Raw genomic sequence first — 25,098 nt, forward strand, 5'->3', positions numbered from 1 at the left:
CTCAAGTGACCTTTCAGATGTGCAAGTGTTGACAGGGTATTGATCTGTGGAGCATCATAACCCAGCCCAATCCTGTCCTCACCTGACGTCCATGCCTGCACTTTCAATGGATGACGCTGGATAGTGACCAGAGGTGGGAATATTGTCTGATTTTTATTTATCTTTTCGCCTCTTCCCTTCCTTCCCGTAACCAAGGGACAATGAAGTTAATCATTACACCTCTACGACCAGCCCTGCTGAAATCAGCTAATTCAGTACAAGTTGGGGGTTAGCCTGGAATTTACTTGGTCAGTATGGCTGAGCGACTCATTGCCTTAATTAGCTGAACCATTGGTGATCTCCAATAATATGGGTTTTGATTAAACTTGGTAAGCTGCTTTGAGTCTGGGCTTTAAAATTTGACCAGTGGCGAATACTTGTCCGAATCAATGTTATGAACCACTAAATATCTGTTAAATTGTACCAGCTTGACCAGAGTAATACTGTCAGGTCCAGTCTAATAGATGGAGCAAACACAGCACCTCAGAATGTTGCAACAGACATTGAAACTGCCCAATACCTACCAATTGGCATCAGTCAGACTCCTCATAATATTAGGCTTGCAGTGGTGGATAGATAGGTATGTGTACAGGTAGGTTGTACTCATCGCATACATTGGCCATTTTGGCTTCTACTGAACTGTGAACAGTGCTGTGTGTTTGTGTGTATACATAAGCGAGATGTTGTTCGATGCACCATGTTGCTCAGGTAAATATAATAGCGTGAGTTAGCTGAGTGCAGACCTTGATAAAATTGGGCAATTGGAGATAGCACTTTTAAAAATTCTGGTTATGTAGATGAATATTGTTGAAAATATTTCAATTTTAATACTGTTACAGAAAGTTAAAACTTAGTCAACTATGTCTTAATTTATTAATCTATGCAACAACGAAGTAACTCCTTCCAGAGCAGCCCTGTTTGTTGTCTTGTAAATAGTGACCCATGCAAATTGACATGGCTTTTTTGATTTTTTTTTTCCTGTGCATTATTTTTTAAAATCTGATACTTTTGTGGTGGGGGGTGGAATCCTGAATGTAAAGCAGCTTAATTGCCTGAGATTCATAGTTTTAACTTTAAGTAGCCTTAAGTGTAGTTTTGTGGAAGTTTGTCATTGTTGCTTGCTTCTTGCATAGATGTGCCATTTTTAACTGCAAAGAAAGTATCTGCTGATATGAATGTGACATAATAACGCAGTGCTTTTGCATGTTGTGCTATGCTTCAGCATTGTAGATTATCTTAAAATGTGCAAAATGGACCTTGGCAAGTACAAGGACCAATCACTTGTCTTGACCAGCAGATAGCTCGAAAGATTCACGTAGAATAATTCCCACCTAAAACTAAAATGTAATCTGTTTTGTGGAGTCGGTTTCTCTTACTTGTTATTCTTTCCTACTTAGACCTTGGAAACAGACTTAACTGAGAATCCAACTTGCATCTGCCACTTTTATATTGTAACACTGTGGTAGTAATTTCATATTAACCCCTGACATGGGCTCATAGTAACATGTTTATTATGGGCTTCATTGTGTATAGAGCAGCTGGAATGGTACAGGTGATTTGATACTTGGCTCAAAGTAATAATAGTAGCACCCACACAGTGCCTTGTGACACTGTGTGGGTGCTACTATTATTACTTTGAACTTGTCAAGGAAATAATTACAGATAAAAAATTTGGGATTAATTGCATTACAATTCTGGATGTGGAATTTATAAATTGAGTTTTATAGGTTTACAGTGCTAATAGATTACAATTACTGCAAAAAAAAAACCATGTGCATGTTTTTTTAATTGCACCAAATTTTAGAAAGTCTGTGGGTGTAATTAAGATTCTAGCAGATAAAAGTAACTGTGTAAATACCATAGAACAAAATAATTATCTTGGGTTTTTAAAAAAAAATTGTTTTAACTGTTTTAGTGCAGTCTTTGCTTCAGTCCATTGTCCTTGTAGTACTCTTGTTATTTTTCAGATTTTTGCGTTGATTTTCCCCAGATGTGTATAAATTTTGCTTTCCGACAAGACTTTTGGATTCGTTGAGACTTTGCAAATGTTTTTCAAAGTTTTATCACTTTTCAAAGCAGCTGCTTTAGTTTAAGCTAATTATTTTCTAACCAGCAGCTGGTCCAAGTGAATAAGACCACAAAAATGTACTTAAATTTATATAAAGCAACAAATGAAAGTGTAGAAGACCAAATCTTTCATTTCCCTTTGAAATAATATTTGGCAACGGTATGGGGCTATTGTGTTTACTGCTCCCTTGGAATCCACCATTAAAAGGATGACTTGTTCGGGTAGCTTTATATTAAACTCTGCAGTTGCTTCAATGAGTTTTTGTAGCTTTGATTGTATTGGATGGACCTTTTGCGGTTCTGTAGAGAAACGTCCCAAGACGTTTCACAGAAACATAAGGAATAAATGGACGCCGGGCCAAAAATGGAGATAGGAGGGATGACCAAAAGCTTGGTCAGAGAGGTGCATTTTAAGAAGGGCTTTAAAGGAGGAGAGGGCGGTGAAGAGATGGACGAGTTTGTGGAGTAAATTCCTGAGCATGGGACCTAAGTGGCACGTTATTGGCCTTGGAGGGAGTGCAGTGTAGATTTACTAGAATGATACTTGGACTCCAAGGGTTAAATTATGAGGAGAAATTACACAAACTAGCATTGTATTCCCTGGAATTTAGAAGATTAAGGAGTGATTTGATAGTTTTCGAAATATTAAGGGGAACTGATAGGGTAGATAGAGAGAAACTATTTCCGCTGATCGGGGAGTCTAGGACTCGGGGACATGGCCTAAAAATTAGAGCCAGGAGTGAAGTTAGGAAACACTTCTATACGCAAAGGGTGGTAGAAGTTTGGAACACTCTTCCACAAATGGCAGTTGATGCTAGTTCAATTGTTAGTTTTAAATCTGAGGTAGATACATTTTTGTTAATCCAAGGTATGATGGGATATGGGGCTAAGGTGGGTACATGGCGTTGGGTCACAAATCAGCCATGATCTCATTGAATGGCAGAACAGGCTCCAGGGGCTAAATGGCCTCTCTCTCCTCCTTTTAAGAAGCTTCTTAAAACCTATCTCTTTGACCAAGCTTTTGCCCACCTGTCCTAATACCTCCTTATGTGGCTCAGTGTCAAATTTTGTTTGAAAATCACTTCTGTGAAGTGCCTTGTGACATTTTACTATGTTAAAGGCGCTATATGAATGCAAGTTGTTGTTGATAGTAACAATGTACAGGGCAAAGGAGGAGAGGAATTCCTGAAATATGTACAAGAGAACTTTCTTGATCCGTGTGTTTCTAGTCCAACGAGGAAGGAAGCAGTGCAGGATCTACTTCTGGGGAATGAAGTGGGGTTGGGGGAGTATTTGGGGAACAGTGATCATAATATCAGGTTTGGAATAGAAATAGAAAAAGACAAGGAACAATCAAGCATAAAAATGCTTAACTGGCGGAGGGCTAATTTCACTGCGTTATAAAGGGATTTTACCCAGTTGGATTGGAATCAAAAATTGTTAGGCAAAACAGTAATTGAACAATGGGAGGCCTTCAAGGAGGAGTTGGTTCGGATACAGAGCAGATACATTCCCACGAGGGGGAAAGGAAGGGCATCCATAGCTGGAGCTCCCCGAATGACTAAAGATTAAAATGAAACAGAAAAAGGAGCCATTTGACAAATGTAAGATTCATAATGTAGTAGAGAACCAAGCTGAATACAGAAAGTACAGAGGAGATCTAAAACTGGAAATAAGAGGGGCAAAGACAGAGTATGAGAATAGATTTGTGGCTAACATAAAAGGGAACCCAAAAGTCTTTTATAAACATATAACTAATAAAAGGGTAGTCCAGAGGAAGGGTGGGGCCGATTCGGGACAAAAAAAGGAGACCTTCTTGTGGAAACAGAGGGTATAGCTGAAGTAATAAATGAATACTTTGCATCGGTCTTCACCAGAGAAGAAGATGCTGCCAATGTAGCAGTAAAGGAGGAGGTAGTAGCGATATTGGATAGGATAAAAATAGATTAAGAGGAGGTACTTCAAAGATTGGCAGTACTCAAAGTAGAAAAGTCACCCGGTCCAGATGGCCTGCATCCGAGGTCACTGAGGGAAGTACGGGTGGAAATTGCAGAGGCTCTGGCCATAATCTTCAAATCCTCCTTAGATATAGGGATGGTGCCGGAAGACTGGAGGATTGCAAATGTTACACCCCTGTGCAAAAAAGGGAAGAGGGATAAACCCGGCAATTACAGGCCAGTCAGCATAACGTCAGTGGTAGGGAAATTTTTAGAGACAATAATCCAGGACAAAATTAATTGGCACTTGGAAAAGTATGGGCTAATAAGTGAAAGTCAGCGTGGATTTGTTAAAGGATGATAGTGTTTGACTAACTTAATTGAGTTCTTTGATGAAGTAATGGAGACGGTTGATATTACGTATATGTACTTTCAAAAGGCATTTGATAAAGTACCACAAAATAGACTTGTTAGCAGAATTAAAGCCCATGGGATTAAAGGGAGAGTAGCAGCGTGGATACAAAATTGGCGAAGGGACAGAAAGCACAGTGTAGTGGTGAACGGTTGTTTTTCAGACTGGAGGGAAGTATGCAGTAGTGTCCCCCAGGGGTTGGTGTAGGAGCACTGCTCTTTTTGATATATATTAATGACCTGGACTTGGGTATCAGGGGTATATTTTCAAAGTTTGCAGATGACACGAAACTCAGAAATTTAAACAATGTGGAGGACGTAAACGGACTGATGAAATGGGCAGACACATGGCACATGAAATTTAACACAAATTTAAAGTGATACATTTTAATTGGAAGAATCAGGAGAGGCAAAGTAAACTAAATAGTATAATTTTAAAGGAAGTGGAAGAACAGAATGAAGTTGGCAGGACAAGTTGAGTAGGCTGCTAAAAAAGCGTATGATATCCTTGGTTTTATAAATAGAGCACAAAAATAAAGTTGAAATAAAGTACAAAAGCAAGGAAGCTATGCTAAATCTTTACAAAACACTGGTTAGGCCTCAGTTGGAGTATTGTGTTCAATTCTGGGCATCATACTTTAGCAAAGATGTCAAGGCCTTAGAGGGCTTGCAGAAGAGGTTTACTTGAATGGTACCAGATATGAGGGACTGCAGTTATGTGAAGAGACTGGAGAAGCTGGAGTGGTTCTCCTTCGAGCAGAGAAGGTTAAGAGGAGATTTGATGGAGGTGTTTAAAATGATTGAGTAAATAACTGGCCGAAGAGTCGGTAACCAGAGGACATGGATTTAAGGTGATTGGCAAAAGAACCGGAGGTGACGTGAGGAAACTTTTTTTTATGCAGCAAGTTATGATCTGGAATGCACAGCCTGAAAGGATGGTGGAAGCAGATTCAATAGTAACTTCCAAAAGGGAATTGGATAAATGCTTGAAAGGAAAACTTTTACAGGGCCAATGGGGAAAGAGCAGGAGAGTGGGACTAATCGAATAGCTCTTTCAAAGATCCGGCACGGGCACGATGGGCCGAATGGCCTCCTCTGCTGTACCATACTGTGATAGCATGATAATTTGCCCTTATCTTAAAGATCTTGAAGAGCAAAGAAAACAAATAGTTGGTAATCTATCTTCTACCTGAACTTGGTTGATTTGTTGGTAGATGCTTCTGCTGGGTGCCTCTTAATCTGTAGTCTGAGTATGCTGGTAATCTGTCTAAAATCTTTCTTGGATCTGATTTAATGTTTAGCCTTGTTAGATCTGCATTTTGTTATAGCTCAAGGTTTAGATTCACTCTAATGTTAAGGCAATTCCTGACTCAGGCTTTCCTGGGCACAAGTCTTTGGTCAATATTTGCTCAGATCTTCTGGGAAACACTGTCCATGTTTGCGTAGTTTGTTTATCTGAACCTAGAGATGGGTGAGATCCTAAATGAATATTTCACATCGGTATTTACGGTTGAGAAAGGCATGGATGTTAGGGAACTTGGGGAAATAAATAGTGATGTCTTGAGGAGTGTACATATTACAGAGAGGGAGGTGCTGGAAGTCTTAACGCGCATCAAGGTAGATAAATCTCCGGGACCTGATGAAATGTATCCCAGGACGTTATGGGAGGTTAGGGAGGAAATTGCGGGTCCCCTAGCAGAGATATTTGAATCATCGACAGCTACAGGTGAGGTGCCTGAAGATTGGAGGGTAGCAAATGTTGTGCCTTTGTTTAAGAAGGGCGGCAGGGAAAAGCCTGGGAACTACAGACTGGTGAGCCTGACATCTGTAGTGGGTAAGTTGTTAGAGGGTATTCTGAGAGACAGGATCTACAGGCATTTGGAGAGGCAGGGACTGATTAGGAACAGTCAGCATGGTTTTGTGAGTGGAAAATCATGTCTCACGAATTTGATTGAGTTTTTTGAAGGGGTAACCAAGAAGATAGATGAGGGCTGTGCAGTAGACGTGGTCGACATGGACTTCAGCAAAGCCTTTGACAAGGTACCACATGGTAGGTTGTTACATAAGGTTAAATCTCACGGGATCCAAGGTGAGGTAGCCAATTGGATACAAAATTGGATTGACGACAGAAGACAGAGGGTGGTTGTCGAGGGTTGTTTTTCAAACTGGAGGCCTGTGACCAGCGGTGTGCCTCAGGGATCGGTGCTGGGTCCGCTGTTATTTGTTATTTATATTAATGATTTGGCTGAGAATTGAGGAGGCATGGTTAGTAAGTTTGCAGATGACACCAAGATTGGTGGCATTGTGGACAGTGAAGAAGGTTATCTTGGATTGCAACGGGATCTTGATAAATTGGGCCAGTGGGCCGATGAATGGCAGATGGAGTTTAATTTAGATAAATGTGAGGTGATGCATTTTGGTAGATCGAATCGGGCCAGGACCTACTCCGTTAATGGTAGGGCGTTGGGGAGAGTTATAGAACAAAGAGATCTAGGAGTACAGGTTCATAGGTCCTTGAAACTGGAGTCACAGGTGGATAGGGTGGTGAAGAAGGCATTCGGCATGCTTGATTCATTGGTCAGAACATTGAATACAGGAGTTGGGATGTCTTGTTGAAGTTGTACAAGACATTAGTAAGGCCACACTTGGAATACTGTGTACAGTTCTGGTCACCCTATTATAGAAAGGATATTATTAATCTAGAAAGAGTGCAGAAAAGATTTACTAGGATGCTACCGGGACTTGATGGTTTGACTTATAGGGAGAGGTTGGATAGACTGAGACTTTTTTCCCTGGAGAGTAGGAGGTTAAGGGGTGATCTTATAGAAGTCTATAAAATAATGAGGGGCATAGATAAGGTAGATAGTCAAAATCTTTTCCCAAAGGTAGGGGAGTCTATAACGAGGGGGCACAGATTTAAGGTGAGAGGGGAGAGATACAAAAGGGTCCAGAGGGGCAATTTTTTCACTCAAAGGGTGGTGAGTGTCTGGAATGAGCTGCCAGAGGCAGTAGTAGAGGCGGGTACAATTTTGTCTTTTAAAAAGCATTTGGACAGTTACATGGGTAAGATGGGTATAGAGGGATATGGGCCAAGTGCAGGCAATTGGGACTAGCTTAGTGGTATAAACTGGGTGACATGGATATGTTGGGCTGAAGGGCCTGTTTCCATGTTGTAAACTTCTGTGATTCTATGATTCTATACTCAACTCAGATTTCCAGTATGAGACATCTTGAAGTTCAGTCACGTTCCAGATGAAGGATGGCTGCTACCCACCTAGCTATTGTAAAATTTGTTTTGAATGCAGATATTTCTCAAGATAGTATATTAGAACATTAATAATGGCAGCGTAGGTAGATAACGCCATTAACAAGTGTAAAGAATTTTACAACACCAGGTTATAGTCCAACAATTTTATTTGAAAATCACAAGCTTTCGGAGGCTTTCTCCTTCGTCAGGTGAAGAAGGAAAAAGCTTACGAAAGCTTGTGATTTTCAAATAAAATTGTTGGACTATAACCTGGTGTTGTAAGATTCTTTACATTTGTCAATCCCAGTCCATCACCGGCATCTCCACACCATGGCCATTAACAAGGTGTATGGAATTCCTAGTTTTGTATCTAGTGGCATAGAATACAAAAAGGAGATGATGTTGAAATTGTACAACACCTTAGTTAAGCTCCAGTTGGAGTATTGTTTACCATTTTAGGCGTGCAACTCTAGGAAGGATATAAAACTAATAGAAAACGTGCAGCATAGGTTCACGAGGACATTGCAGGAATGAGGGTTAGTTATCCAGTTATACTTGAGAAGTTCGAGCTTTTTCAAGCTGAGAAGATTGTGCAGTGTTCTGAAGATTATGAAGTGTTATGGTGGGATTAATTGCTTCCACTAATATCCACGCTTTTGTTACGTCTAAACTCCGTCAGCTTTTTCTTTCCAGATTTTAAAAAAAAATTGAATTCAAATTCTCAAACTGTTAGTCCAGGCCTCTGAATTACTATTCCAGTAACATAATTGGTCATAACGTACGCAATTTCTATCACCGTAAAGCTGGAGTTACTTTTCATTAACACAAAATGTGAAGGACAGCCAACTTCTCAAATCTCTGTTCCTGAGGTTTTTCGACAACAACTGTGTTTTTGCTTGCCTCACTTGGCAATACTGTCCCTTCTGATTTCGAAGGTTGTGGGTTCAAGCCCCACTCCATGACCTAAGCACATAATTTAGGCTGACACTTCAGTGCTTTACTGCATTGTCGGAGGTGCCGTCGCTCAGATGAGATGTTAAACTGAGGTGCTGCCAGCCTGTTCTGATGGTTTAGCTGAATGTAGACCCCTTGCCATTATTCAAAGAAGTGCAATGAGTTCTTACACCATTTTCCCCAACATTCCTCCTTCAATGAATATCACCAAAACAGATTAACTGATCATCTATCGCATTGCTGTTTCAGGCGCATATAAATATGAATTTATTGCAATTTAATGGAATGAAAGCCTAAATTAATTGATGGGACAATTTATTTATGAATGTTATTTCACCAATTAAATGTAAATCCTTCAATTTTTTTTGAAACTTCAATGAGAATTATTCAACAGTATAAAAGTGTATGGGAGTGTTATGGGAAAAGTAAGGTTGAAGTGTGAAACTCCTCATTTAGGGAATTCTGTTGGCAAAGTAGCCTCAACAAGCTGTGCACAAACTGAGCTCTTCGTTGATTAGATGCCATCTATCTTAAGCATATATTCGACTGACAGTTGCATGGAATGGAAATACATGTTGAGTTAAGGTGAAAGGGCAGGTTCAACTTGTTACATAGCTGTTGGCTATTCCCTCCCATTAACTCAAGTAATTGCTGGTTTTAGATGGTTTCTGGAGTCATCAATTCGGTAGAGTGGGATCTGAGTTGAGAATATATGTTAAATCAGTTTTCAACAACCTTGTATAATAAGGAGAATTTAGATTGAGATATTACTTAATCTTCTTGCAGAAAAATCTGGACCAAATATGGAATTGAACATTGCAATGTTTCAAAGCTGGGGACTGTAGTTTCTAATGGAGATTCTAACTGATGGGATAGTGGAGCTTCTTTAGTAACTTTGTTTACATATTTTGTTCAAATATTTCACTACTGTACTTGCATTGGTCCACGTAAAACCCAGCTTGGTCAAGAACATCTTAAGCAACTTCAGTGTATGTGTGCGAATTTGCTGCTCATCAATTTTCAATGGTGGATGAAATGTGGTGCTGCATATTGAAGTCATCTGATTTAATTGTATTGGTTGATGCCCCATCCTGATGCTGAAAAGCAAATGCATTGTGCGCCAAGAGTAGGGTAGCTTTGGGCTGTAAAAAGCTTCGCTGAATTGTAATTCGCTTTTGATTTGCTCAACTTCTGTACAATATTTGATTCTGGGTTTAGTTGACAGGACTGTATGAAATTCAGATTAAATTAACACATTTGATCCTAGTGTTAAGTTTTCATTGTTTCTCCAGCGTTTGAGGAGCTCGAGAAAGCACTGGTCGCAGCTCAGAAATCTGAAGATAGACGTAAGAAACTAAGGCAAGAGATGCAAAAGCGGGTAACAGCTATAGAGGAAGCAAGTGAAGAAGAACGAAAGAACTTGCAACAGGAACTCACACGGGTTAAGCAGGAAGCAGTTAATATAATGAAGGTAAAAAAACGAATACCAGATAAAATGCAATGTTTGTATGAGGATTGTTTTCTTTCTAACATTGATGGATTTTTTTTTCTGTAGTACGTGGAGTTGATAGCTGATTTGGTCTCTTGTAAATACTCCTGTGTTACTTTACACACATTGGGAATTATGGGTGGGGAGTTTACGCACAACTTTTATCTTACCACAAGAACACAAAGGATGTTCTTTGCTTATTTCTCACAAAAGCACACTTCTTCAAAAAAATATATATATTTGGAAATGTGCACCTGCATCATTTAAAAAGGGAAGAAAACTAGGGCAGCACCTAAGGTTTTTACTCCTGAGGCCTTTTTGAAGTAAAATAAATTCATCTCAGAAATCCTGAAATTGAAGTTGAACATTTCTGGACCGGCCTTATTTGAATTGCAACCATACACAATGTGACCTTTCACAGAATACTCTTACAGCACACAAGGTTGCTGACTGACTTCTAAGCAAAATAACTACTAAATCCATGAAACAGGAATATTTTTTCATATAAATGAAACAGGAGCTCACACGGGTTAAACAAGAAGCTGTCGATATAATGAAGGCAAGAAAACCAGTACAAAATAAAATGCAGTGTTTGTATGAGGATTGTTTTCTTTCTAACCTTCATGTTGATGGATTTATTCATGATTGAATACTTAGAATAAGCTTGTTTTTGTCGTGATTTGCCTAATGGCTATTGCTGTAGAGCATGGAGAAGACCATTTGGCCATCAAGTCTGTTCCTTTCACACATCATGTGCAATCTGCCCTGCTTATGTATTCTACTTCTGGAAAGTTCTGCTTAAATACTGCCTAGCACCCAAAGGTTATTCAACAAAACTCCAGGATATTCATCCTCGATCATGACTCCACTTAATCATCTTTTCTTTGTTGAAAACAAGTTGATCTGTGCAAGTTGCTCCTCATAACTTGGAGCCTTAACTTTCAGAGCTAACCTTGTTGCTCTCCAATGTAGCGACTTTCTTTTGAAGCTAGGGTGACCAAAACAGAAAGTGAGCCAAATGTAGCTTCACGAGTGATCTGTACAAATTTTGTTTTGCTTATTAGAATATATCTTAATATTCTACAATGCATCTGTCAGCTGATACAGATCGCAGATTACAATGACGTTCTGAGCATGGATTAGGAAATGGTAGATGACGTCTGTGTATTTTGAAAGAGCAGTATTTTATTGCAGGTTTGTGCTCATGATTTGCCAATGAGCTCCTGAACCACTATCAAGCATTGTCAGGGTGCTAACAGGGAGTATGTGGGGAATATTGACAGATAACTCAACCTGAACCACACAGTCCCACTTCATAATCGATGGCTAGATCTAGGAACAAGTTTATATGTTGTCCTTAAGGCTGGGAATATTGCCTGGTATTGATGATTTAAAAAATATAGAGACAGCGGTGGAGGGGAAAGTGAAGTTGTATGTGTTTAATATATTTTTTTGCTCCTCTTCTCCCTGCAACTCACCCACCCACCCATTGGGTTTTTTCATGCCTTGTGTATTTCTCGACCTGTGCAACTGCTACTTTCTAATTAGCTGCTAAGAGATGCACAAAGGCGGAGGAAGAATATGTCTTCAGTTTTTTCCCCTATAGGAAGTACTTGGCCTCCGTTTAGCAGCTTGTAATGATGGCTCAGAAGAGGTCAGAAACTCAATTGCTATCCTCTCCAATATCATGGTTTCGGAGCAGTAATGTTTATGGGGAGTCTGTAGTGTCTGCTCCCGTGCCATACGCTGGCAGAGAATGGCACTTAGGCTTCAGGGGTACAACAGTGAGATGCAACTTCTCACACATGGATGGTTTCAAGATGGCAGTCCTAACAAAGAAGCAGGAGCTCTTGATTTTTTTTTCATTTAGCTTTGTGGAAGGAGGTACCTTCACCAAATATCAAAAATAGCTTTTGGCTCATAAATTCATGGGCCACTAAGAGTGAATGCCAAGTATGTGACTCTTGTGTGTGGTATTTAGTCGTGGTTTAGTAGCCAGATTTACATTTATCTAGTTAATAATTGTATTAGATTTGATTAACTCCTGAATTGAATTCCACAGTGCTGTGGAATTTATGTCGTCCAGTGTTGTTTCAGGTTTAACCACAAATCTGTAATAAACCTGGTTTGATTGGATGTAGTTTCACTCGTGGACATGTGGAATGTTTTATGACCATAAAACTACAATGGAATGTTTAAAGAAGCTGACTATACTGTAGATTGGACATTGGGCAGCAAGTGTTCAGCACTGAAATTCACATGTGCTTTTCATTAATCTTAGCGTGTGCAAGTCACTGCAATGTAGAAATATGAAAAACTAATCTAATGTAAATAAAAATAACTCCATTTCCTTTAAAGCATCTTGATTTCATTGAACATGCAATGGTGTATTTTATCCTTCAATATTTTTAAGTGGACGATGCTATCTGCAACAAAAGCAGAAAATGCTGGAACTTCTCAATATTTACACGAGAAAAGACTTTAACATTTTGGGTGTACATCGTTCATTAGAATTGGAAAGAGCCCCTTCATTGAAATGAACAAAATAGGGTGGGGTGGGGGGGGGTGCGGCAGGGATGTGAGAACGATGGATAAAGGACAAGAATATGTACTCCTGTCAAAGAGGAGTTAATGGGTTAACTGGCCAGCAAACAGCTTTTTTGTAAAGTTTGAAAGTTTTTAGTCCTTAATACCTGAAAGGAAGAAAAAAATGTAAAATTGAAGTGACGGATGAGATGAAGGATGACGTGGAACTGAGGATCAGGACAGCTGTGATACTTGGTTGGAGCTGATGCAGCTGAAGGGAGAGGTCAAAAGTGTGTGTGCTGGCATGTGGCAGAGAGCGTGGACTGCATGAGACAGCAAAAGCAGTGATTTCAGGAGCATTGAATATCATATCATCAATCATCATGAGTAGATCCAAAAGTTCAACTGGAATCCATGTGGAATGGATTGGAGCTGCAGGCAAATGCAGAGAAAAGAGATGTCTTCTACAGGCATGTAAACAGGAAGCAGGTTGTAAGAGGAGGGGTGGGGCCGATTAGGGACCATAAAGGAGATCTGCTCATGGAGGCAGAGGGGATGGCTGAGGTACTAAATGAGTACTTTGCGTGTGTCTTTACCAAGGAAGAAGATTCTGCCAGTCTCAGTAAAGGAAGATATAGTTGAGATTCTACATGGGCTAAAAATTGATAAAGAAGCAGTATTTGAAAGGCTAGCTGTCCTTAAAGTAGATAAGTCACCTGATCCAGATGGGATGCACCCTAGGTTGCTGAGGGAAGTAAGGGTGGAAATTGTGGAGGTACTGGCCATAATCTTCCAAACATCTGTAGATACGGGGGTGATGCCAGAGGATTGGAGAATTGCAAATATTACACCCTTGTTCAAAAGAGGGTGTCAGGATAAACCCAGCAACTATAGGTCAGTCAGTTTAACCTCAGTGGTGGGGAAGCTTTTAGAAACAATAATCCGGGACAGAATTAACAGTTATTTGGACGAGTGTGGATTGATTAGGGAAAGCCAGCACAGATTTATTAAAGGCAAATTGTGTTTAACTAACCTGATAGAATTTTTTGATAAGGTAACAGAGAGGGTAGATGAGGGCAATTCAGTTGATGATGTGTATATGGACTTTCAAAAGGCGAATGATAAAGTGCCGCACGGTAAGCTTATCATCAAGATTGCGGCCCGTGGAATAAAGGGGGCAGTAGCAACACGGACACAGAATTGGTTAAGGGACAGGAAACAGAGTAGTGGTGAACGGTTGTTTTTCGGATTGGAGGGAGGTGTAGAGTGATGTTCCCCAGGGGTCGGTGCTGGACCACTGCTTTTCTTGATAAATATTAATGACTTGGACTTGGGTGTACAGGGCACAATTTCCAAATTTGCAGATGACACAAAACTTGGAAGGGTAGTGAACAGTGAGGAGGATCGTGATAGACTTCAAGAGGATATGGACAGGCTGGTGGTATGGGCAGACACATGGCAGATGAAATTTAATGCAGAAAAATGCGAAGTGATACATTTTGGTAGGAAGAACGAGGAGAGGCAATATAAACTAGAGGGCACAACTCTAAAAAGGGGTACAGGAACAGAGAGATCTGGGCGTATATGTGCACAAATCGTTGAAAGTGGCAGGGCAGGTTGAGAAAGTGGTTAAAAAAGCAAATGGGATCCTGGGCTTTATAGATACAGTTTAAAAATATGGACGTTATGATGAACCTTTATAAAACACTGGTTCGACCGCAACTGGAGTATTGTGTCCAGTTTTGGGCACCACACTTTAGGAAAGATGTGAAGGCCTTAGAGAGGATGCAGAAGAGATTTACGAGAATGATTCCAGGGATGAGAGACTTTAGTTATGTGGATAGAGTGGAGAAGCTGGGGTTGTTCTCCTTGGAACAGGGACGGTTGCGAGGAGATTTGATAGAGGTATTCAAAATCGTGAAGGGTCTAGACAGAGTAGATAGAGAGAAACTGTTCCCATTGGCGGAAGGGTCAAGGACCAGAGGTGAGGTGACGTAAGGTGATTGGCAAAAGAACCAAAGGTGACACAAGGAAAAACTTTTTTACATGGCGAATGGTTAGGTTCTGGAATGCACTGCCCAAGGGGATGGTGGAGGCAGATTCAATCATGGGCTTCAAAAGGGAACTGGATAAGTACTTGAAAGGAAAAAATGTGCAGGGCAACGGGGATAGGGCGGGGGAGTGGATCTCGTTGGATTGCTCTTGCATAGAGCTGGTGCGGACTCGATGGGCCGAATGGCCTCCTGTGCTGTAACGTTTCTATGATTCTATGAACTGCGGCATATATACAAACATAAACAAGAAAGCAAAGGGACAACAATTTTGGTGAACAGGATGAAAGAGGCAAATTAAAAATAAGTTCTGTTCCTCGCTGTCTTGGTTTTGATTTATCTCTGGTAGCAAGGACTAGAAGTCCAAGTAGTTCTTGTATGCCCCCCAACCCAATTCCTCTTCACTTTCCTCTGACCCATCTCTCCTTTTAATCTCATGTCCAAATGCTTGTTTTTAGGACAGTCTCTGCACCTGTGTGTTGGCTTTTCTATTCTCTTTTCAGATGCTTAGAAATCTGCTGCTTCTGTCTGGTATCTTCTGTTTTTATTTTAGATTTTACAACAATTTTCTTCTATATTTCTCTCATTTTCTTTTTGTATGGATCTTTCCCAAGTCTTTTCACTACCTCACACAAGCATGTTCCTGTACTTTTTTCCTTTTTGCTGCTTCATCATTGCCCCTCAGAATGACCTTTGGTTATTATCTACCAGTTTTTACCTCTTGTAAGTTATTTTAAAAAACCTGCTTGTTGGCATTTAACACATTAACTCCACTCAATGGCAGGATTCCTGATCCTTGATTTTGACCAGTTCTTGTTCTCTTCTTCCCCTCCACTCCCCATCCACCCATTGTTTTGTTTAATATAATTGGGCGTTTTCTTGCCTTCCAGTTACTTCCAATAAAGAATCTACACCTGAAGCAATATCTCTTCAGATCTGTTGTATTGCTGGTAATTCCCATTTTTTTTTCAGTTCTACTATTTGCATTTATTTTTTCCAACACTAAATTGATGGCATTTTACCACCATTTTTTATTTGTACAAAACAAATGATGCAGCCTTGCTCCATGAATATTATACCTTTGATTATTTTCTGGGGATGTGGTAGTGCAGCCTGTTAGAGCAGTGAGTTCATAGCTGTGATTTTCCATGCTGTTGATTTCTCCATCTTGGTTACATTTTTGAAACTGAGACGACCACGTGACCATAGGGAGCAAAGGAGGAGAAATTCAGATTGAGGATCCTACAAAGGATGTAGTGTGCCTTTTAGTCACTTTAAGATTCATGTTGAACTGAGCTGAAGTAGCGCCACCTCCCTCGACTTCATTGCCATGGAGTTAATTCTTATCATTGTGTTCTTGCGCAGGAGAGCCTGCTCATGAATATTTCAAGGCATGCTTGGAAAATTTAGCTTGAGCATGACTTCCTTTCCTGTTAACAAGATGATGACAACATGAACGTGTCAAAGGAAGAAGTTCAATATTTCAACCCCAGTGAAGTTTAGCCTCAGTGAGAGTGATTGGAGAGCATTGACATTTTTACTTATTTTGTGTTTTGACTACTTCATTTTAGCTGTTAAATCGTATGCACTGTTTCAACCTGTTTATCTGGTGCCTTACCTGTGGGCTGATTTGAATCAGTATTTTGTTAATTGATTATCCAAGTGGCATGAATTTTCCTGCAATGGTTGACAAGTTAAAATAGTGCAATTTGAAACTAACTTAGAGATTAGTTTTGAGCAACAACAAACCAATGGAATGTGAAAGGCCAGAAGAATGTGGGAGCAAAGGAGGAGAAATTCAGATTGAGGATCCTACAAAGGATGTTGTGTACCTTTTAGTCACTTAATCACATATTGACACGAGCTTCCGTGGGAGCTCAGCCTCAGAGGTGCAGTTGGTCTAAAATGATATGAGGTGTTTAGTCGCTGAAATGTTGGATTTGACTTTATTGAAGAAAAAACTTTGATTTACGATGTGAAGAGAAAACTGGAGCTTGTGATGTGTGGTGCCTGCATGATATGGAAGGTCCTGAATGCTGTGTGCCTAGATGACCACAAGCACAGCACGTGTCTCTGACCGCTCGTCCTCGAGCACAAAGTTTCTGAGCTTGAGCAACTGGGGACACTGTCACATAATAGAGCCTGCAGGACATAGTAACTACATTGCTTAGGTTTGAACTGGGAATATAATATTCCTGGTTATAACTCTTTCAGGAGAGCAAGGGGAAAAAAAGGTGGGTAGTAGTGTTAATAAAGGTACTACCACAGTGTTGGTATGTTCTAGGGGATTTGGAATGGTACCATTCTTGGTATTCCTTACTGGTCACCAAAAATGAGAGAGACGGGGACATTTATAGACAGTTCAGAGAGGTAAGAATATCAGGACAAGAATATTGGGTGATTTTAAATAGCCTAAGATATACTGTGATAAAGACTATGTATGTGGTCAAAAACTGCTTCCCAGCTCAGTGTGTTTATTGTCCAAGCAGGAAAGAAGCATTGCTTGAGTGAGTTCTGGGAAGTGCAGTGGCAGTAGAGTAGGAGAACAATTGGGAAAGAGTGACAAAATACAGGACGACCTGTAACTGTCGCAGTCCTCCTTGGTATTAACTACACCCCCCAATTTGGTGTTGTCTGCAGATTTTGAAATTGTACTTCCGATTCCTGAATCCAAATCGTTAATCTAAATTGTGAGCAACTGTGGTCCCAGAACTGATCCCTGTGGAATACCACTTCCCACCTTTTGCCAGCCTGAGGATGTACTCTTATCCCCGACTCTCTGTTTTCTGTTTTGTTGCCAACTTGCTATCCATTCTGCTACGGGTTCCCTGACTCCACATGCTCTGACCTTAGTCATGAGTCGACAGTGCAGTACCTTATCGAAGGCCGTTTGAAAATGCAAATATATTACATCTACTACATTACCCTTATCTATCCTTTCTGTTCCTTCAAAGAATTCAATAAGGTTGGTCAAGCATGACTTTCCCTTCTGAAATCCATGCTGACTGTTCTTCATTATATGTTTTTCTATTACATCTTTAAGTAAAGATTCCATTATCTTTCCTACCACTGACGTTAAGCTGATTGGCCTGTAGTTCCCTGGACTTGTTCTATCTCCCTTTTTAAATATAGGAATCGCACTAACTGTCTGCTCGTCCTTTGGCACTATTCCCATTTCTAATGATTTTTTATATATTTAATAGTGCCTCTGCTGTCTCCTCCCTAACTTTTTAATATTTGCAGATGCAATCCATCTAAATCCATCCAGGGGTTTTATCCTCTCTAAGTTTGATTAGTTTATCAATTATCTGTCCCCTTTCTATCTTAAAACTCACCTGAAACTTATGTAACAAAACTAGGGTCAACAATGTTAAAGAAATTCTTGAGTAATATAAACAAAGTGCAATGGGGAGATGAAAATGGAGATTTATGGGGCTAAAAGGGAGTATGAACAAAAGGCCTGACATAGCCATACTCACAGAATCATACCTTTCAGCCAATGTCCCAGACTCTTCCATCACCATCCTTGGGTATGTCCTGTCCCACCGGCAGGACAGACCTACCAGAGGTGGCGGTACAGTGATATACAGTCAGGAGGGAGTGGCCCTGGGAGTCCTCAACATTGACTCTGGACCCCATGAAATCTCATGGCATCAGGTCAAACATGGGCAAGGAAACCTCCTGCTGATTACCACCTACCACCCTCCCTCGGCTGATGAATCAGTCCTCCGCCATGTTGAATATCACTTGGAGGAAGCACTGAGGGTAGCAAGGGCACAGAATGTACTCTGGGTGGGGGACTTCAATGTCCATCACCAAGAGTGGCTCGGTAGCACGACTACTGACCGAGCTGGCCGAGTCCTAAAGGACATAGCTGCTAGACTGGGCTTGCAGCAGGTGGTGAGTGAACCAACACGAGGGAGAAACTTACTTGACCTCGTCCTCACCAATCTACCTGTCGCAAATGCATCTGTCCATGACAGTATTGGTAGGAGTGACCACCGCACAGTCCTCGTGGAGGTGAAGTCCCATCTTAGCACTGAGGACACCATCCAACGTGTTGTGTGGCACGACCACCGTGCTAAATAGGGTAGATTCAGAACAGATCTGGCAGCTCAAAACTGGATATCCATGAGGCACTGTGGGCCATCAGCAGCAGCAGAATTGTATTCCAGCACAATCTGTAACCTCATGGCCCGGCATATTCCTCACTCCACCATTACCAACAAGCCAGGGGATCAACCCTGGTTCAATGAGGAGTGTAGAAGAGCATGCCAGGAGCAGCACTAGGCGTACCTAAAAATGAGCTGCCAACCTGGTGAAGCGACAACTCAGGACTACATGCATGCTAAACAGCGGAAGCAACATGCTATAGACAGGGCTAAGCGATTCCACAACGAATGGATCAGATCAAAGCTCTGCAGTCCTGCCACATCCAGTCGTGAATGGTGGTGGACAATTAAACAACTAACTGGAGGAGGAGGCTCTGTAAACATCCCCATCCTCAATGATGGCCGAGTCTGTCACGTGAGTGCACAAGACAAGGCTGAAGCGTTTGCCACCATCTTCAGCCAGAAGTGCCGAGTGGATGATCCATCTCAGCCTCCTCCCGATATCCCCATGATCACAGAAGCCAGTCTGTAGCCAATTCGATTCACTCCACGTGATATCAAGAAACGGCTGAGTGCACTGGATACAGCAAAGGCTATGGGCCCCGACAACATCCTGGCTGTAGTGCTGAAGACTTGTGTGCCAGAACTAGCTGCGCCTCTAGCCAAGCTGTTCCAGTACAACTACAACACTGGCATCCACCCGACAATGTGGAAAATTGCCCAGGTATGTCCTGTCCACAAAAAGCAGGACAAATCCAATCTGGCCAGTTACCGCCCCATCAGTCTACCGTCAATCATCAGCAAAGTGATGGAAGGTGTCGTCAACAGTGCTATCAAGCGGCACTTACTCACCAATAACCTGCTCACCGATGCTCGCTTTGGGTTCTGCCAGGACCACTCGGCTCCAGACCCCATTACAGCCTTGGTCCAAACATGGACAAAAGAGCTGAATTCCAAAGGTGAGGTGAGAGTGACCGCCCTTGACATCAAGGCAGCATTTGACCAAGGAGCCCAAGTAAAATTGAAGTCAATGGGAATCAGGGGGAAAACTCTCCAGTGGCTAGAGTCATACCTAGCACAAAGGAAGATGGTAGTGGTTGTTGGAGGCCAATCATCTCAGCCCCAGGACATTGCTGCAGGAGTTCCTCAAGGCAGTGTCCTAGGCCCAGCCATCTTCAGCTGCTTCATCAATGACCTTCCCTCCATCATAAGGTCAGAAATGGGGATGTTCGCTGATGTTTGCACAGTGTTCAGTTCCATTCGCAACCCCTCAGACAATGATGCAGTCCGAGCCCGCATGCAGCAAGACCTGGACAACATCCAGGCTTGGGCTCATAAGTGGCAAGTAACATTCGTGCCAGGCAATGACCATCTCCAACAAGAGAGAGTCTAACCACCTCCCCTTGATATTCAGTGGCATTACCATCGCCGAATCTCCCACCATCAACATCCTGGGGGTTACCATTGACCAGAAACTTAACTGGACCAGCCATATAAATACTGTGGCTACAAGAGCAGGTCAGAGGCTGGGTATTCTGTGGCGAGTGACTCACCTCCTGACTCCCCAAAGCCTTTCCACCATCTACAAGGCACAAGTCAGGAGTGTGATGGAATACTCTCCACTTGCCTGGATGATTGCAGCTCCAACAACACTCAAGAAGCTCGACACCATCCAAGATAAAGCAGCCCGCTTGATTGGCACCCCATCCACCACCCTAAGAACATAAGAACATAAGAAGTTGGAGCAGGAGTAGGCCAATCGGCCCCTCGAGCCTGCTCCGCCATTCAATAAGATCATGGCTGATCTGATCCCAACCACAAATCTAAAGAACACAAGAAGTCGGAGCAGGACCCGGCCACATCGCCCCTGGGCCCTCTCCGCCACCCACAGGGCATTGACCGATCCGAACTCAGCTTCATGTCCAATTTCCTGCCCGCTCCCCATAACCCCTAATTCCCTTTACTTCTAGGAAACTGTCTATTTCTGTTTTAAATTTATCTAATGATGTAGCTTCCACAGCTTCCTGGGGCAGCAAATTCCACAGACCGACCACCCTCTGAGTGAAGAAGTTTCTCCTCATCTCAGTTTTGAAAGCGCAGCCCCTTATTCTAAGATTATGCCCCCTAGTTCTAGTTTCACCCATCTTTGGGAACATCCTTACTGCATCCACCCGATCAAGACCCTTCACAATCTTATATGTTTCAATAAGATCGCCTCTCATTCTTCTGAACTCCAATGAGTAGAGTCCCAATCTACTCAACCTCTCCTCATATGTCCGCCCCCTCATCCCCGGGATTAACCGAGTGAACCTTCTTTGTACTGCCTCGAGAGCAAGTATGTCTTTTCTTAAGTATGGAGACCAAAACTGTATGCAGTATTCCAGGTGCGGTCTCACCAATACCTTATATAACTGCAGCAATACCTCCTTGTTTTTATATTCTATCCCCCTAGCAATAAAAGCCAACATTCCGTTGGCTTTCTTGATCACCTGCTGCACCTGCATACCAACTTTTTGATTTTCTTGCACTAGGACCCCCAGATCCCTTTGTACTGCAGTACTTTCCAGTCTCTCGCCATTAAGAAAATAACTTGCTCTCTGATTTTTCCTGCCAAAGTGCATAACCTCACATTTTCCAATATTATATTGCATCTGCCAAATCTCCGCCCACTCACCCAGCCTGTCTATATCCCCTTGCAGGTTTTTTATGTCCTCCTCACTCTCTACTTTCCCTCCCATCTTTGTATCATCTGCAAATTTTGATATGTTGCACTCGGTCCCCTCCTCCAAATCGTTAATATAGATTGTAAAGAGTTGGGGACCCAGCACCGACCCCTGTGGAACACCACTGGTTACTGGTTGCCAGTCCGAAAATGAACCATTTATCCCAACTCTCTGCTTCCTGTTCGATAACCAATCCTCCACCCATGCCAGAATATTACCCCCAATCCCGTGATTTTTTATCTTAAGTAATAATCTTTTATGTGGCACCTTGTCGAATGCCTTCTGGAAGTCTAAATACACTATGTCCACTGGTTCCCCTTTATCCACCCTATACGTTATATCCTTGAAGAACTCAAGCAAATTTGTCAGACATGACTTCCCCTTCATAAAGCCATGCTGACTTTGTCCTATTAAATTATGCTTATCTAAATGTTCCGTTACTGTCTCCTTAATAATAGACTCCAAAATTTTACCCACCACAGATGTTAAGCTAACTGGCCTATAATTTCCAGCCTTCTGCCTACTACCCTTTTTAAATAACGGTGTTACATTAGCAGTTTTCCAATCTGCCGGGACCTCTCCTGAGTCCAGGGAATTTTGGAAAACTATCACCAAAGCATCCACAATCCCTACTGCCACTTCCCTCAAGACCCTAGGATGGAAGCCATCAGGTCCAGGGGATTTATCCGCCTTGAGTCCCATTATTTTACTGAGTACCATCTCCTGAGTGATTTTAATCGTATTTAGCTCCTCCCCCCCGAGAGTCCCCTGTTTGTCCAGTGTTGGGATATTCTTAGTGTCCTCTACTGTAAAGACTGAAACAAAATATTTGTTCAGCATTTTTGCCATCTCCATGTTTCCCACCATTAATTTCCCGGTCTCATCCTCTAAGGGACCTATGTTTGCCTTAGCCACCCTTTTTCTTTTTATATAACTATAGAAACTCTTGCTATCTGTTTTTATATTTTTTGCTAATTTCTTTTCATAATCTAACTTCCCTTTCTTAATCAATCCTTTAGTTACTTTTTGCTGTCTTTTGAAGAATTCCCAATCTTCTATCCTCCCACTAAGTTTGGCTACCTTATATGTCCTTGTTTTTAGTCGGATACTATCCTTGATTTCTTTACTTAGCCACGGATGGCTGTCATTTCTTTTACACCCTTTTTTCCTCAGTGGAATATATTTATTTTGAAAGTTGTAAAATAACTCCCTAAATGAACACCACTGCTCATGTACCGTCTTACCCTTTAATCTATTTTCCCAGTCCACTTTAATCAATTCCGCTCTCATACCATCATAGTCTCCTTTATTCAAGCTCAGTACGCTTGTTTGAGAATCAACCTTCTCACCCTCTAATTGGATATGGAATTCAACCATGTTGTGGTCGCTCGTTCCAAGGGGATCCTTAACTAGGACATTATTAATTAATCCTGACTCATTACACAGGACCAGGTCCAAGGTTGCCTGCCCCCTTGTAGGATCAGTTACATACTGCTCAAGAAATCCATCCCTGATGCACTCAATGAACTCGTCCTCAAGGCTGCTCTGCCCAATTTGATTTGTCCAGTTAATATGATAATTAAAATCCCCCATAATTATGGCTGTTCCCTTATTACATGCCCCGACTATCTCCTGATTAATACTTCTTCCAGCAGAGTTGCAACTATTAGGAGGCCTATATACTACGCCCACTAATGTTTTTTTCCCCTTATTATTCCTTATCTCCACCCAAACTGTTTCATTATCTTGATGCTTTGTCCCAATATCATTTCTCTGTATTACAGTGATTCCTTCCTTTATTAACATAGCCACCCCACCTCCCCTTCCTTCCTGCCTGTCCTTCCTGATTGTTAAATACCCTGGCATATTTAATTCCCAGTCGTTGTCACCCTGCAGCCATGTTTCTGTAATGGCCACAAGATCATACCCATACGTAGTTATTTGTGCCGTTAACTCGTCCATTTTATTACGAATGCTACGTGCATTCAGATAAAGAACTTTCAAATCTGTTTTGTGACGCTTAGTTCCTGCTTTTTCCTTTTTTAACACTTTACCTATTACTCCATACCTTCTGTCCCTTCCTGTTACGCTTTCCTCTCTCTCCCTGCTCAGGTTCCCAACCCCCTGCCACTTTAGTTTAAACCCTCCCCAACAGCACTAGCAAACACTCCTCCTAGGACAGCAGTCCCGGCCCTGCCCAGGTGCAGACCATCCGGTTTGTACTGGTCCCACCTCCCCCAGAACCGTTTCCAGTGTCCCAGGAATTTGAATCCCTCCCCCTTGCACCATTCCTCTAGCCACGTATTCATTTGAAATATCCTCCTATTTCTACTCTGACTAGCACGTGGCACTGGCAGCAATCCTGAGATTACTACCTTTGAGGTCCTATTTTTTAATTTACCTCCTAACTCCCTATATTCTGCTTTTAGGACCTCATCCCCTTTTTTACCTATATCGTTGGTGCCTATGTGCACCACGACAGCTGGCTGTTCGCCCTCCCCCTCCAAAATGTTCTGTAGCCGCTCCGAGACATCCTTGATCCTTGCACCAGGGAGGCAACACACCATCCTGGAGTCTCGGTTGCGGCCGCAGAAACGCCTGTCTATTCCCCTTACATTTGAGTCCCCTATCACTATAGCTCTGCCACTCTTTTTCACTCCCTTCACCACCGACGCATAGTGGCTGCAGTGTGTACCATCCACAGGATGCACTGCAGCAACTCGCCAAGGCTTCTTCGACAGCACCTCCCAAACCCATGACCTCTACCACCTAGAAGGACAAGAGCAGCAGGTACTTGGGAACAACACCACCTGCATGTTCCCCTCCAAGTCACACACCATCCCGACTTCGAAATATATCGCCGTTCCTTCATTGTCGCTGGGTCAAAATCCTGGAACTCCCTAACAGCACTGTGGGAGAACCTTCACCACACGGACTGCAGCGGTTCAAGAAGGTGGCTCACCACCACCTTAAGGGCAATTAGGGATGGGCAATAAATGCTGGCCTCGCCAGCGACGCGCACATCCCGTGGAAATAATTTTTTTTTGAAGAGTAAAAGAACAGTTTGAGAGTGTAGGACCGCTCAGGAATCAAAACTGTAGAAAAGGAATTGGTTCTGAAAAAAGTTGCGGAACTTAAATGTCTTGATGCCACGTGCCCGAGGCTGTTAAAATCAGAGAGGAGATAGCAGATGCTCTGACCACAATTTTTCAAATCTGCGTAGAGATATATATTGTGAAGGAGAACTGAAGGGTAACTAGTACAATACCTCTGTTCAAGAACAGAGAGAAAGTTAAACCAAGTAAATACAGATCATTTAGTCTAGTTGTGGACAAGCTTTAAAATCCATACTTTGCTATCAAATTAGGGATTCATGGGATAATCAATGATAGCCAGCATGTATTTGTTAAAGGAAAGTTGTGATTAACAAATCTAATTTTTAAATCAAAGACTGATTGATTGTATAGATAAAAGGAATGCTATAAATAAATGGATTTTCAGAACGCATTCAATAACGTTTCATGAGGGCTTGTTACAAAAGT

General features: G+C 41.8%; 1 protein-coding gene across 3 annotated transcripts in view; it reads left to right on the plus strand.

Annotated features, from left to right (window-relative positions):
- Window positions 1–25,098, plus strand: part of golga4 (golgin A4) — a 203,990-nt gene that overhangs the window by 96,161 nt on the left and 82,731 nt on the right. For all 3 annotated transcript variants that reach the window (XM_067981366.1, XM_067981370.1, XM_067981367.1), the window contains one exon: window positions 9,948–10,126. In XM_067981366.1, coding sequence (XP_067837467.1) covers window positions 9,948–10,126 — 179 coding nt within the window. The remainder of the gene's footprint in view (window positions 1–9,947; window positions 10,127–25,098) is intronic.

Source organism: Heptranchias perlo, chromosome 3, assembly GCF_035084215.1.
Source record: "Heptranchias perlo isolate sHepPer1 chromosome 3, sHepPer1.hap1, whole genome shotgun sequence".
NCBI classification, from domain to species: Eukaryota; Metazoa; Chordata; class Chondrichthyes; order Hexanchiformes; family Hexanchidae; genus Heptranchias; species Heptranchias perlo.